This window comes from Gossypium raimondii, chromosome 12 (assembly GCF_025698545.1).
Source record: "Gossypium raimondii isolate GPD5lz chromosome 12, ASM2569854v1, whole genome shotgun sequence".
Taxonomy (NCBI): Eukaryota; Viridiplantae; Streptophyta; class Magnoliopsida; order Malvales; family Malvaceae; genus Gossypium; species Gossypium raimondii.
Window position 1 is genome coordinate 30,565,974 of NC_068576.1, and position 16,514 is coordinate 30,582,487.

The window sequence follows — 16,514 nt, forward strand, 5'->3', positions numbered from 1 at the left end:
ATGGCTGGAGTGATGGCAGTGTTATGGGCGGGTGCCCTGATCCTGGTGGCAACCAGCGTTAAGGTTGTTGCAGATAACATTGGTGTGAATTGGGGCACGATGACGTCGCACCCATTGCATCCTAGAATAGTGGTTCAGCTGCTGAAAGATAATGGGTTTGAAAAGGTTAAGCTTTTCGATTCAGATCCTTGGATGGTGGGGTATTTGGCCGGAACCGGCATCGAGGTCATGCTTGGGATCCCTAATGATCAGCTTGAGTTTTTGTCTCAAGACTACGGCAATGCAAAGGATTGGGTCAAAGAAAACTGCACATCACATCTTCGCAAGGGAGGTGTCAATATCAAGTACGTACTTCAATTGTTCCATGGAAATTAAAGGTCCAAGGAAAGGAAGTTGTTAATATTTATTGTGTATCATATATTGCAGGTACGTAGCCGTTGGAAATGAGCCGTTTTTGACAAGCTACAAAGGGAGATTTCTCAAAACCACCTTCCCAGCATTGAAAAACATTCAGAAAGCCCTTAATGAAGCAGGTTTAGGGAACAAAATCAAAGCAGTCGTACCACAGAACGCGGACGTTTATGAATCAAAATCGGACAAACCATCCGACGGAGTGTTTCGCAGAGACGTAAAGGCTGTGATGGCCCAAATTGTGCGTTTCTTGAAGGAAAATGGAGCCCCATTTGTGGTGAACATATACCCTTTCATCAGTCTCACCATGAATAGTAAGTTCCCTTCGGATTTTGCCTTCTTTGATGGAGGCCACCCCATCCAGGACGATAATGTTCAGTATAATAACGTTTTTGAGGCAAACTTTGACACTCTTATTTACGCATTGAAAGACTTGGGCACCCCTAATTTGACGATCCTTGTGGGGGAAGTTGGTTGGCCAACAGATGGCCACAAAAAGGCAAATAAGAACAGTGCTAAGAAGTTTTACGATGGTCTGTTCAAAGTGTTGGCTAGTAAAAAGGGAACCCCACTTCGTCCTGGGGAAATGGATGTCTACCTATTCGGCTTGTTTGATGAGGACACCAAGAGCATTGAACCAGGGAATTTCGAGAGGCATTGGGGAATTTTTGACTTTGATGGCAAACCCAAATTCACAATGGACATATCTGGCAAGGGAGGTGACAAGCATTTAGTGGCCGCCAAAGGGGTCAAGTACTTGCCCAAACAATGGTGCGTTTTGGAAAGCTACGCCTCCAACCAAGATTTGATTGGTCAACAGACCGGTTGGGCTTGCGCCAGATCCGATTGCACTGCCCTGCAGGATGGTGCGTCTTGTTCTAATCTGGATCCCGACCGTACGGTCTCCTATGCTTTTAACAGTTACTATCAAATGAATAACCAAGATGAAGATGCCTGTGACTTCGAGGGTTTAGCCACTGTGGTATCCAAGGATCCTTCCACCATGTCCTGCAGATTCAATACTCAAATAAAGGTTGATGGGGCCACCAGGCTAAGTTTTGCGCAAGGAGCCGTTCCAGCTATTTCTTCATCACTCACCTTGTTCTTTTTGTTGTAAGTTTGAGACTCAAATTCTACACCATTCCATAAAATGAGTTTGGTCTCTCACTCCGTAGAATAATGTTAGAGCAGTTCTCTTTCTCAGCCTCAATATTTTCTTTTTAATTACTAGCTAACTTCTTTCTTTCTTTATATAATATATACTAGTCATTATGTCATATGTGCTTTTTTTCCTAAGATATATACATATATATCGTATGATCTTACTTGTTATTTATTTTATATTTAATTTTTATATTTAGTTCACATTAACTTATAATATTACTAACAAATCACCATCGACTAGTTTTTTCTAATAAAATCACTACACTTGTAATATTAATTAAGCATCTGACATCAAAATTGATACGAGTACGACTAAAGTAAAACCATATTAGTACTTTTGTATTTTAGTTTATTAGAACTTTATTGTTTAGAATTTTATTTTGATAGGATTAACTATTGAGTCAAATTATTTATAGTTTTTTTAGTTATAACTTTCTTTTGTCGAAAAGGGGATATAACATAATATGTCACATCTCAAAACTTGGGTCAGTAGAAATTAAGTTAGTGAACTGAGAGCAGTCACACCTCGAATTTTTTTAAGGTTATCTTCGCACTTTTGATGAATAAAAATCAATTATAGTGATTGAGTAGTGGTGGACCTGGCCTTGATTATTTGTGTTCTAATCTCTTCCCTCGCACTAATTTCTATTAGGTGCAAATTTGTTTCAAACCCTTAGCAAAGGTTATTCCATGTTTTTAAATATTTTCTATTAAAATGATAACAAATAAATAAATTGGTCTAATGGTTAAGTGCTTAATTAGTTTTCTAAAAGTCCTGGTTTAAGTCTCTACCCTTTCTATTTTTTTATTTGATTTTTTTGCCAACTTTAGTGGTCGACACCCCAAAACCATCCATGCTAGTTGCCATGCATGGGGAAAGATTCTTTCCTTTTGTGTGAGTCAACCTTCCCTCATTAAGTCTCATTTTCACTCCCATGATCCCCTTTTCACTCCTTTGTCCCCCTAACTTGCTATTCTCTTCACCCTTACCGTGAGTGATGTTCATTGAACCTAGACATGTTTGACAGCACCCATTTTCATCCGTCTTTTCATTCTTCCCCTCTCATTATTGCACCTCCCTAAAGCTGCACCCCATTCTCTCCTTTTCTTTCTTTTGTTTAGTCATCAACCACCCATTTTCTCTTTAATTCCTCCTCTCCTCCACCCTTCTTTGGTTTTGAACCACCTTCACCACCACCGAACCTCTATTGCACCACCACTTTTCTTCTTCTTTTAGTTCTACCGCGGCCTTTAACGCCGCCCTTCACCACAGTGACAACCACTGCGCGCCACTGCGAAACATCTCCCTTTTTCTTTATTTTTTTCTTCTCTCTTCTCTTTTCTCCTTCTTTTATCTAGTGACCAAAACCCTCTTCATTTCTTTCTCCTCCGCCAGACTGTCGCCTCCGTCGACAGACCACCGCCGTCGCCGTCGTAGCATCAACGCTGATGGTTGTATTTCCTCTTCTTTTCTTCATCATTTTTCAACCTATATCATTTCTTTTAGAAAATAAAATTATGCATTTTTTATTTCACTTAGTTTCTTAAATTCTAAGTCTTTACTTCGTAAACTTACTCTTAATCAACCCCCTCTTTAGATCGTTCAATTTTCTTGGATCGAAATCAAGATGATCCACCGACCTTTCCTTTTTCAACCGAAATAGAGTAAGTACAAGGGTTGAATGAGAACCACTCCTCCCTCACTGTTTCTTGCTTGGCCGTTTACTTTAAGGGGACTTTAGTGATTTATTTTCTCAATGATTAATATTTCATATATCTTATGTGTAGAGGGGCTGATCGACGTCAACCCAAGAAATCGCTAACTGTTTGGATTAAACCGGTAATCCAATAGATCTTTTAAGGGAAAGTGTTAATAATAATCAATAATCAATTTATTGTATTAACTCTTAAGACGATAGTCTTAACTTAAGATCATCATTTGTTACTCGATTAGGTAATCTAATTGTAGATCCACATGTGGGGGTTTTGAGAGATTTATTGCATATCGAATCTACGATTAGGTGTGAGTTTTAACACTAAATAAATTAAGACTATTATTATATTGATAAAAATGTTGCTATTAAAATAATGTTGTTTGATGGGGATACTATCTGTATCCATAAAGTGAGATAAGTCATCCTTATGGATTTTTATCAAGTAAGTGTTTTTCTTAAACCGTATACTTATGAAAAACATGTTGTGTGATATTGATGTTTGATAATAATATGAAAAATATGTACATCTTATTCTCATGTTATGTGATTATATGGCATATGTGATATTTGTATGAAAATAAGATGTGAAATTTTGGTACCTTGAGTATGTATGTGATTTGCATGCTAAACATGCCTATATGATTTCAAGTGTTTTGGTCATATCATATGCAAGGGGTGGGATATGTGAAAGGTGGAAGTATATGGCAGTTTATCTGCATTAATGTGACACTGTTCACGATTCTACGACTCTGGTGGCTTGTCCACAATTTTGTTTATATAACAGTTTATTTGTGTTACTGTGACACTATTCACAATTTGGTGTGTTGGTTGGACGAGTTCTGGGTAAACTCGATTATGGTGTGTAGCGGAGATAGGTAGGATCGTTTTCCTAAAATCTGCATTGTTTTACGAATTATGCATTGACATGATCATGCATGATATGCTTATGAAATATTGAGATATGTGATTTTATTACTTTGTATCGTATATGTTTTATGTTGTGAATGAGTTTGTGTTAATCCCACACTAGGCTTAAAAAGCTCACCCATTAGTGTTTCAACCTTTTAGGTAACACTCAAACATAGGACTTGGATCAGCACTTGGTGAAGCCTCTCAAAATTTACATCATGGATATTTATTGGATTTTTAACTATTTGGATTTTGGGTTGTGTTTTTGTGGACTTTAGACTTTACCTTTATTTTGGTTGTGATTTATATTTTTATGACTTTAAAACTATCATGCATGCATGCAAAATTATGAGATTTTAAGCATTTTAAATAATGTCATTTTCTAAATTAATTATGTTTTTCTTAAATTTTAAACAAAATAATAATTCGTGAATTTCCTAAACAGATTTATGAAAACCATGCGGGCTTCTTTATAAAAAAATCATTTTATAATGATAATATAAGATCCTTCATATTTAGATGTTTTCAAACAACATTAAAATTAAATTATGATTTTCTTTTAAAATAAATATATTTTACTAAATATTTTTGAAGAGATAAAATTAGTCAATCTTAGAATTTTTTTATGGTTTCAAACTCAAACCTCTATTTTTTTTCAAAATAAACAAATAATTTCACACGTCGTTAATGTAATTTTCGATATTCGGCCATAACGTCTAGGTCGGATTTGGGGTGTTACATAATAATTAAAGTCATGAATGATACATAATACATCCTTGTTTATCACCTAGTAATAAGGGTTTAACACTACTAGGAGGAGTACTGCAAATATTAAAAAGACTAGATAATCTAGAAACATTCGAGGGAGAAGGAGGTTGAAAATTACTCCCTAAACGAGCTAATGCATCTACACATTGGTTCCCTCCTCGAAAGACATGTTTCATAAGACTAACAAAAAAAAATCAGCGTAGCATCCTACACTCATCAATCATGGGAGAAAAAAAAGGATTAGCAATATTAGAATTAGACAATAGCTAAACAAGAGTGGTTGCATCAACTTCAATTTCTAGGTTAGCTAAGCTTAGGTCTTTAGCAAATTGAAGTCCATCTTTGAGGGCTCATAGTTCAACTTGAACACTAGTAGCACTTGGAATATTGCAAAAGGTGCCTATAATTCAGTTGCCATGATGATCTCGTATGAAGGCTCTCGCCTTGGCCTTCCCCAGATCACCTAACAAAGAGCTACCCATGTTAAGTTTATAAAATTCCTAAGCAAGAGGTTTCTAGGTCACAGAGGTAAAGGAAAGTAGGGAGATTCTATGTAAAGAAGGGGGAATGGCAACTAATTCCCTGATAGCATAAAGAATTCTTTGTACAAGAATTACCAAATACAAGTGTGTTTCTAATCAACCATAACTCTCAAAGTGTAAATGATAATTGAAAACATTAAAATAGTTCCTATGTAATTTTTGTACTTAGCGTTAAATAGAACACTAAGGTTTGCCGCTCCTCACATGGAATAAGGCCTAGTTGGGCATTTCTTGTATTGGTTCCAATTATATGTATTTCCTAGACTTTTAGTTCAACATTTATGATTTATCCAACCCAATATTTATTTTTTATTACCCAAAATATTATTTATTTAATTTAATTAGCTTTTATTTAGATTAATTTTTCAATTAAATTATTTTTAACCCAATTCGAATACCATTAAAGTCATTGCAACTTTATTGTATCGAATCTACGATGAAATATATTTAATTGTCTTATTCAAAAAATTTATAATGACTAATTAATTTAATTCTTATTTCAAATTAAATTATTTAATTCTAATTAATTAAAAAATAATTTGAAAACATTAAACTAATTCCTAAGTAATTTTTGTACTTAGTGTTAAAACGCACTCACTATGAATAGTGATACATGCAACCTATTTTGGTTACTTTATCATTTTCATTCATTCCATATCATTTCGTTCTAATGCAATTTGTTTTTGGTTATCTCGAGCTAGTAGAGGGACTGACTATAAATATATAATTAGGGCTCAAATAAAGTTTCAACTTTTTGTCTATTAATTGCAACATTATTTAGTCACTGAAATCACTTGAGAGATGGTATAATGCTTACTTGTGGCTTAAGTGAACTTAGGACTAAAAAGCTTGTTTTGAAAGGTATCTTTCGGTATACACGATTTGTCACACGGTCATATGCCATACACGAGCATTTGGCACGGCCGTGTTGTCTGTATGTTTTGGGTGATAATTGGTGCACACAGTCACAGTCTCTTACACAGCCTGACGACACAACCGTGTGAACATTTGCAAAGTTTTACAATTAGGTCGACATGGCTATAGTTTGTTACACGACTTGTCTTTATGGCCATGTGACCCCTGTTTACAAAATTTTCCCATCTTTTGTATTTGTTCAAATTGATCCTTGATTGATGCCGAGTTAATTGAAAGCTTTCGTAAGCTCGATTTAAGCCAAGTCTTACATGTATAATATGTTTAACTAAATGTTTGATGATTAATGAATGTTTTAATAAGTTTTTGAATTAAATAGCATGATTATGTTCTATTATTTACTGTAGCATCTCATAACTCTAATCTAGTGATGGAGACAGGTGAGGGGTGTTACAAATTTTGGTCTATTTTCACACTTAAGGAGCTTGTTTTCTAGGCAATTTAGTAGTTAATATTATGTTTTCAGTATTTAGTAGTTAGTAGTAAAAGTTAATAAAATCAAGTGTTTTTTACAAATTTTGTGAGCGTTGTGACCTATTAGGCCGACACAGGCTTTAGGTAGTGCTAATGTGTTGAATTGAGTGTGTAAGATGATGAATTATAGGCCCAATTGATGTAGGAGCAAGGGACCAGTGACGCACAAGCTTCTCGAGTTGTCAAAGCATGAAATGAACCATACAAGGCACAAATCACATGTAGTGTCACGCCATAGCCCTTGTATGGCTGGACATAGGTCGATGTGCTGCCCAAGTCTTCTGAGGTTATTTTCGTCTGCATAATTGCTATTTTGTCAAAAAATAATGGTAATTTATTTTAATATTAAAAATTCTATTTTCTAGGAAAAACGCATAATTCTAATTATTGAGAGAATTAACTTTCATACTGAAAATTAATAAAGTTTTTCATTCTGTGTGATTGGTTCAGTAATCTTTGAGTCCACACTCAAAGCAGTTCATGGTTCAAGAATAATGAAGAATGTCATTCAATAGAAAGGTGAGATCAACTTTAGATTGCATCATACAAAGTACAGGTATATTTTAATTAAATTTATTACTATAAATAACACAACAAACTTGATTTTAGAAAATTTTAAAACTTTCGTTGTTCCTAAAATAACTTTTTTCTAAATCAATTTTTCCAACAGTTTCAACTTCTATAATTCTTTCTTATTGATGCGGTCGTTGAAAGTACTAAAAATATCATATCCCTAATAAATAATAAAAAAGAATTGTAAAAGGGAAGTAGGGTCAAATCATCAGGGACTGGATTTGCACAATATCTTATTCCGTGAAATCCTAGGCAGAATTTTGCCCAAGAAAACCTGCATTCCTAAAAAAAAAAGAAAATAACAGAATTAAAGGTTTAGATCTGGAAACGAAAAATAAAATAAAAACAGAATTAAGAATATTGAATCGAAAATTCGAGAAATTAAAAATAGAGTTGAGAGAAAGAAAATTCTTATGGGAGGTTCCAGCCTCCAGTTGTCTCGTTCCGCCTTAGGTTCAATCCTCGGCTTTTAGATGATCCTTCCCAAACCGAATAAGCCAATTATAGTGGAAGAGGACGCCTACGACCACCAGCTCCAAGGATTTAGACTTACGATTTAGTGGAACCTAACTCTAGCCAACAATCGCTTCTGTGGGATCGTTTTATGCTAGATCAACGCTTCTCAATGGCAAATCCCACGCCATTTTGTCTCTTGGGCTCGCCAACCTCTGACGCAGTAAGCTAACGAACCAACTGTACAACCTTCCCAAAACATACAAAGCGGCCGCCTTTGCATACGTTGAAAAGCTTACTTCTTAGAGGATATGGACGAAAGCGTCAGCCTCATAGTGCGGAGAAATGATGAATACTCGGCAAGGAGGCTAAGTACGGACTCTAAGCCTTAAGAACCTTTTTTGGGGAATATCGAAAACCTTCGGCTAGATGGGTTTAGTGGCTCATGGTTGTGGTGGAAAAGAAAATAAATAAAATAAAAATGGAAATTTTATTGAAAGGAAATATGAGAAGAACAAAAGCCTAGACTTTTGGGGAGAAAGTGTTTACAGAAAAAGATGCCTCTCTTTTGAGTTACTTCACCCCTATTTATATTACTAGGGGAGATAGTCTAATCCTACTTAAACTCCCAAAAGATAAATACATTTAATTGAAGATAAATAAAGATACATAAAATAAAATCCTAAAATTAGATAATCCTTAATAATTATCTTAATAGTAATTATCCTAATATAATTAAAATAGAGTTTGATAGAATAAAATCTCTTCTTTTTGCATTTCAACCATTGTGTCCTCCATGCTTGCACTTTTGGCACCAACTTTTCTTTGTGTCGCACATTGGCCCATTTTATCTCTAAATTCACACTTTTGGCCCTTAATTTTGCTTTTGCCTCAAATTTAGTCCCTATGAGATAAAAGATCATAAATAGCTCAAATTAGTAGGATTATACTCAGAATAAATACATAATTAATACATAAAAATACGTTATCCTAGAGTGTTATCACTTATTAACAATGTGTTCGAAAACCTTTCAATGTATTGCATGCTTTTTGGTGTATGTGGCCCAGTCTTTGATATTGTGGTTTTTTAGATGGGGAAGATGTGGTTACATTTTTGTCATGGGCAACCGAATCTGAAATGGAAGAAAGGAAGCTAGTCATATTATTATATCAATTGATTCATCAAATGACTGACTTTTGCTTAATGAACCTATTTTTGACATTTCTGTCATCTAATGCAGATGGGTTTTAAATGGATATTTGTAGGGAAGAACAATATTTGGTTTTAATAAAAAAAACTGAAAAAAATAACTTATTTGATTTTTTGGTTTCGGTTTAGTCAGGTGGGACGGATTGATCGATTTTAACCTCGATTTAATTGATTAATTTGGTTGGTTATCAGTTTTTGAATCTTGTAACTGAATTGATCGAAAAAATTGACTTTTTTATATTAATTTTAAATTATTTAAAATATATTTATATTTTATAATATATATAAATATGTAACCATGTAAACCCAACTTAGTATCCCAAGGTAAGTTAATCGAATAAATCGGTCGAATCGACCAAATCAAAGTCGGTTCAGATCGATCAGGATTGGGTCGATTTTCTCATGTTAAAGCCTGTTTGAAAAAAATTGATCGAATCAACTTATTAAACCGATTACTTTCTCTTAGATATTTGTATTGTCTTTGGCATTGCTTTAAGCTACTTATTACTGGCATTTAAGGTGGTCCGTTCTCAAAACTCACAGGTTGATCATAGATGTTTTCAATTAGCAGGCACACAGTTTCTCTCATACTAATTTGTTATTTTACGGATTTGGTAATAATAGATTTTGGGAAGCGAAGGCATGAGAGGGTGGCTTGGAGAAAAAATGGGTTAAAGAAGAAGAAGATGAATAGTGATGGGTCAAAATATAATAAAAAATGATGATTTGACATGTACAGTCAACTATAGTTAAGAGATTTAATGTTTGGTTGACTAAAATACAAACATTCTCTAATGATGGTGACTAAATTGTAATGAGTTTTATTTGGATGACCAAGATAAAAGCACATTAAAATTTGAGTGACCAAAATAAAATTGTCCTAACACACTAAAAATAATAATAAAAAAATCCACTTGAAGTGGATAGAAAAAAGTAAACCCTTTGTAACCATTAATAGTAAAAAAAAAGGGTAAATGTACCCAAAAAAACCCTAATATTTAGGAGCAAATTGCATTTTAATCTCACCATTGAAAAAATCGGTAAATTAGCATTTATATATTTTAAAATGTGCAAATTGACCCATTTGTTAAATTTTATATGTTAAATGATGATGTGGTCATGCTGAAAATTATAATTTTATGGGTAAACTATAAAATGGTCATCCATTTATGCCTTTCGTTCTATTTTGGTCATCCAACTATTAATTTTTTCGATTTAGTCATTAATTTTGAAATTAAATATTTTAATTGTTGATATGAGTTTTTTTATTGTTCTAATAATAAAATTAGCCTTTTAATATTTACACATGCTATCATTTTGATTTTAAATATAAAAATTCAACAAATTTAGCACTCAATGTCTGCAAAATTTGTCATTTTAGTTCTAATTCTAAAATTTTAATAAAATTGGCCCTCAATATTTACAAAATTTGTCAAATTAGTCCTAACTCTAAAATTAAAAATATTTTTAATAAAAGTTTATTTTAGCCTTTAATAACCCATTGACTAACCCATGTGAGATATTAAAATAAGAAAAGAGTACCCTCTTTCAAGTCATTTGTAACAATTTCTTTTACTATAATTTAGGATTCACATTGGATCAAACCAATTGATTTGGAACCTATTTAGAATAATTGACTGCATTACTACTTGAACAAATAACATTTTAATGCATTTATTTTCTTTCGGATGCTAAATTTTTTGTGTTTATCCCAACTTTTAGAGTTCTTTTGCAAGTGATTTTAAAGAGGGTACACTTTTTCTTATTTTAATATCTGATATGGGTTAGACGATGAGTTATAAAGGGTGAAAAGATTGTTATTTTAAAAATATTTTTAATTTTTAGAGTTAGGGCTAACTTGATAGATTTTATAAATGTTGAGGGCCAAATTTATTGACTTTTTAAAATTAGAACTAAAGTGACAAATTTTGTAAATATTGAGGCTAATTTTGTTACTAGATCAATTAAAAATCAATATCGACTTAGAGTGACTAAAATATTTAATTTTGAAAAGTTTAGTGACTAAACTAAAAAATTAATAATTAATTGAACAAAATAGAACAAAAGATATAATAGAGTGACTTTTTAAAGTTTATCCATAAAAAATAATTTTCAGCATGTACATATCATCATTTAAGTGGGCAAATTACCAAAAAAAGCCGTTTTTTTCAAAATTTACCGAAATAGGCCGATTTTTTTTATTATTTATCGGAATGGTCTATTTTCGGGAAATCGCGTCCACGTCAGCGCGACTTGCTGACGTGGGCGCGATGTCCTGCCACATAGCGCGTTCCTAGGGACGCGATTTTGACGTATTTTTCACGTTTGGTTTGTTTGGCTTTTTGGGTTTAGGGTTCAGGCTTTTTAGGGTTTTTAGGTCCCGGAATAAATTATTTCGAGTTGACATTTCTGGTCAAATTGTATAAAATCGCTTCTACCAGGATGCTATTTGAGAAGAAATTGTGAAATCGCGCCCTCGTGGATGCGATTTTGCTACAGTAGGTCATGTAAGAAATATTTTTTTTTGACGTTTCTGAGCAAATAGTATAAAATTGCTTCTACGAGGATGATATTTGAGTAGAAATTGTGAAATCGCGCCCTCGTGGATGCGATTTTGCTACAGTAGGTCATGTAAGAAATAATTTTTTTTGACGTTTCTGAGCAAATAGTATAAAATCGCTTCTACCAAGATGCTATTTGAGAAGAAATTGTGAAATCGCGTCCTCGTGGACGCGAATTTGCTACAGTAGCAAGTTTGGGCTGAGGCTAGAAATTAGGCAGAAAATGTTCTTAGAATGCATAAGTCATAACAGAAACAATTTAGAGAGGCTAAGAAAGTTAGAGTTTCAAAATGAGTGAACGTATTAGTGCTGTTATTTACTACGATGGTGAGGTTTGCCACACCGAGAATAGTGTTATTTTTTTGTCGGAGAATACGGTGCGACTGTCATTTAACCAGAACATAGATTTGACAGAACTTCATAAAAGAATTAGGCGTAAAATCTTCAGAACGACGCTAATGAAAGTTCTGTCAATCACGTATCAATTTTGTTCTTGTGTTGATCCGGTGACATATGACTCGTTCGACATAAAAGGTGCTCGTAGCTTGGAGGCAATGGTGCAGACTTATCTTGCTAGTGGAGCAACTTATATTGAGTTATATGTACAATTTACGTCGCCAACTGATGTACTTCTGTCCGGTGTTCGAGATGTATACACGACCCCTGGCCGACACTCGGTTAACGGGTTACAAAATACGAAACAGCCCATGTTCGGTAGCGGTGTCAAATGCACATTCCCCGCAAGACACTCTGTCGGTGGATGAGACATGTACGTCGGTGGCTCGACGTTTGATACTGGAAATACGTACTGGAGAACTGCATCAAGTTCTAGTGGATGACAATCTACATCCAATTGGGGACGTTATCAAATGCCTAGAAGAAGGGATGACGTACTACCTACGACGTCAACCGGTGAGGGGACGTCGTACGCTGCAGATGATTGTGGGTTAGAAGATGACTCCGATGTGGATCCACCTCGAGAGCCCGGGCCGGATGGTGTAGAAATGGGATTATTTTCTGAACCGGAGCCTATTCCAACAGAAGGTGAAGATGCTGAAAGGAGTTCAAATGATGAAGAAAATCCACGATTCAGAGTATACTCACCTCTAGCCCACATGCATAATGTTGATCTGTCAGTAGATGATGCGTTAGAGTTTCCAGATCTACCATACCGGTTGCGCGATTGTACAAGTTCGGGGGTAGATTTCGGTGAACTTGAAGTTGGTAATCAGTTTACCAACAAGGATAGTTTTATTGGTGCTTTGAAACAGCATAGCATCAAAAACAGCGTTAATTACCACGTCGTTAAATCAAAATCTGATAAGTTTGAGGCGAAGTGTGAGGTGCAAGACGACACATGTCCATGGAAAATCGTCGCCTCGTTAAGGAAAATGACAGGGTTGTGGGAGATAAAAAAGTACAAAGGTCCACATACATGTGCTGCAGGTACATGATTGAATTTATCTGAATAATAATTTTATTTTGCAATGTTGCATTATTTAATGTACTCCCTCTGTAGGTGTTTCACAAGATCATCCCAAAATGGATTCAGCTATGTTAGCTAGCTTGATACTGCCCACGATAAAAGCAGATCCTAGGACTTCAGTGCCGGTGATAATTGCCAATATCCGTAGCCAAATGGGGTACACGCCCTCTTACCGCAAGGCTTGGATAGCTAAGCAAAAGGCGTTGGAGAAGATGCACAGTGGGTGGGACGCCTCATATAATGAAATATGGCAGTGGTGTCAGGTGCTAGAGAGATACGTCCCAGGTGCCATCACAAACCTTAAAACGGAACATGCGTACTACAACGGCCGATTGCTACGTGGATGCCAAGTGTTCAAACGCCTATTTTGGACCTTTAAGCAATGCCGAGACGTATTTCCATACTACAAGCCGTCGGTACAAATTGACGGTACCTTCATGTTCGGTAGGTATACTCATCGGCTATTGGTTGCAGTGGCATAGGACGGCGGTGGGAGAATTCTTCCAATTGCATTTGCAATAACACCGGGGGAGTCGTCTGATGACTGGGATTTCTTTCTCTCTAGGTTAAGGAGGCATGTCCGCTCAACCCGATATCGTGTTATTTCGGATCGGGCGCCAGTATACTAGCGCATTTGATCGAGAGGGAAGCTTGTGGCAGCGCAAGACACACCATAGATATTGCCTAAGACACGTTGCTTCGAACTACTACAGGCAATATCCATCTAAGAGCGAACGACGACAAGTGACCAACATGGGTATTTAGTTTATAACTGTATTATTTCGTTTGTCAATTTGAATTAGTTTTATTGGTAGAAGTGGTATAAAATTTTCGCTATTATCTTATATTGGCAGGGTATGAAATAAATAAAGATCGTTTTCAGGAGATGTTGGCAAATTTACGATCCCAAAACGGAGAAGGGGCGGACTACCTTTGTAACATACGTTTCGAACAGTGGACACAAGCATACGACGGAGGCCTACGATATGGCCATATATCGTCGAACCTGGCTGAATGCATAAATTCTGTTCTTAAAGGAACGCGCCATCTACCGATAACATCGGTTGTGCGGGAGACATATTTCCGTTTGGCGACGCTATTTCCAAAGCGAGCAGCAACTTATGCAGGCCAGATGCAGGGTGGCCGTGTATGGTGCAGTAAGGTAGTTCAAGAAATTAACAAGGCGAAGGCGAGGGCAAACATCATACACGCAGTGTGTCACGATCGAGACAATTTATAGTTTCGCGTGACGGAGTTTGACAGACCACACCAAGGTGTTGTTGGCGGGCAGTATCGTGTACACTTGCGAAACAGGACTTGTGACTGTGGGAAGTTTGACGCACTTTGTTATCCATGCGCTCATGTTATTGCAGCTTGTCAGAAACTCCGGCTGGATCCGATGAGTTATGTGGACGAAGTGTACAAACTAGAAAACATGTACAACGTATGGAGACACGTTTTCCCACCGGTCCCAGATGAACGTAAGTGGCCGCCCGTATCTCTTGCTCCTTTTAAGCTGTTACCAGATAGAGAATTGCGTCACAAACCAAAGGGTCGACCTTGCTCCACTAGACTACGGAACAATATGGATATCCGAGAAACAACCAGTCAACAGAAGTTGTGCGGATGGTGTAGGACCCAGGCCATACAAGTCAATCATGCCCTAATCGCAATAGTTGAATGTAATTTTAGAAAAAATAATATTTTCTTCAATTATTAATTGATAATTGTATTAATTGTTAGTAAAATTATCAAATTATGTAAAATTATTTAATTGTTAGTTCCAGACAAAACATTTTACCAAATCTAACATTATGCAAAAGTATGTAAAATTATTAAGCCAAAAAAATTTTGTTAATGGTTAGTAATATTATCAAAATATGTAAAATTAGGTTAGGATTTTTAATTAAATTAGGTTAGGGTTAGGGTTTTTAATTAAATTAGGTTAGGGTTAGGGTTTTAATTAAGTTAGTTAATTGTTAGTAAAATTAAATTAGAGTTTTTAATTAAATTAGTTTAGGGTTAGGGTTTTTAATTAAATTAGGTTAGGGTTAGGGTTTTAATTAAGTTAGTTAATTGTTAGTAAAATTAAATTAGGGTTTTAATTAAATTAGTTTAGGGTTAGGTTTTAATTAAATTAGGTTAGGGTTAGGGTTTTTAATTAAGTTAGTAAATTGTTAGTAAAATTAAATTAGTGTTTTTAATTATATTAGGTTAGGTTAGAGTTTTTAATTAAATTAGGTTAGGGTTAGGGTTTTTAATTAAATTAGGTTAGGTTAGGTTTTAATTAAGTTAGTTAATTGTTAGTAAAATTAAATTAGGTTTTTAATTAAATTAGTTTAGGTTTTTAATTAAATTAGGTTAGGTTAGGGTTTTTAATTAAGTTAGTTAATTGTTAGTAAAATTAAATTAGGGTTTTAATTAAATTAGTTTAGGGTTAGGTTTTTAATTAAATTAGGTTAGGTTAGGGTTTTTAATTAAGTTAGTTAATTGTTAGTAAAATTAAATTAAGGTTTTAATTAAATTAGTTTAGGGTTAGGGTTTTAATTAAATTAGTTTAGGTTAGGGTTTTTAATTAAGTTAGCTAATTGTTAGTAAAATTAAATTAGGGTTTTTAATTAAATTAGTTTAGGTTAGGGTTTTAATTAAATTAGGTTAGGGTTAGGGTTTTAATTAAGTTAGTTAATTGTTAGTAAAATTAAATTAGGGTTTTTAATTAAATTAGTTTAGGTTAGGGTTTTTAATTAAATTATTTTAGGTTAGGATTTTTAATTAAATTAGGTTAGAGTTAGGGTTTTAATTAAGTTAGTTAATTGTTAGTAAAATTAAATTAGGGTTTTAATTAAATTAGTTTAGGGTTAGGGTTTTTAATTAAATTAGGTTAGGGTTAGAGTTTTTAATTAAATTAGGTTAAGGTTAGGATTTTTAATTAAATTAGTTAATTATTAGTAAAATTAAATTAGGATTTTAATTAAATTAGATTAGGGTTAGGGTTTTAATTAAATTAGGTTAAGGTTAGGGTTTTTAATTAAGTTAGTTAATTGTGTTAGTAAAATTACATTAGGGTTTTTATGACATCAAATAGAACTTCTATTTTATTATACCAAATAATATCAAAATAACTCGAAAAATTTTGTATGCCTATTATATCAATGTCTATGGCCGGAGGATTCGGTTCCACATGGCGGCCGTCGACGGTTACGCGCTGGATTCCTCTTTCCTCTAGCTTCTGACGGCGGTTGTTCTTCCTCCGGTGGTGATTGTGGTTCTTCCGGTTCGGCATCTGGTTGTTGGACTTGGGACAATGATCCACCT

At 34.5% G+C, this 16,514-nt stretch overlaps 1 protein-coding gene and 1 long non-coding RNA gene across 2 annotated transcripts; both read left to right on the top strand.

Moving 5' to 3' along the window:
* Window positions 1-1,528, top strand: LOC105763662 (glucan endo-1,3-beta-glucosidase 8). Its single transcript, XM_012581956.2, has 2 exons — window positions 1-344; window positions 427-1,528. Exons 1-2 carry the CDS (start codon window positions 1-3, stop codon window positions 1,526-1,528), a joined length of 1,446 nt encoding a protein of 481 aa, XP_012437410.1.
* A 1,003-nt stretch (window positions 1,529-2,531) lies between these two features.
* On the top strand, window positions 2,532-4,577 carry LOC105763665 (uncharacterized). The gene is made up of 3 exons (XR_008191791.1): window positions 2,532-3,027; window positions 3,174-3,240; window positions 3,364-4,577. It is a non-coding gene; the product is annotated as an uncharacterized LOC105763665 (long non-coding RNA).
* Window positions 4,578-16,514: the final 11,937 nt, after the last annotated feature.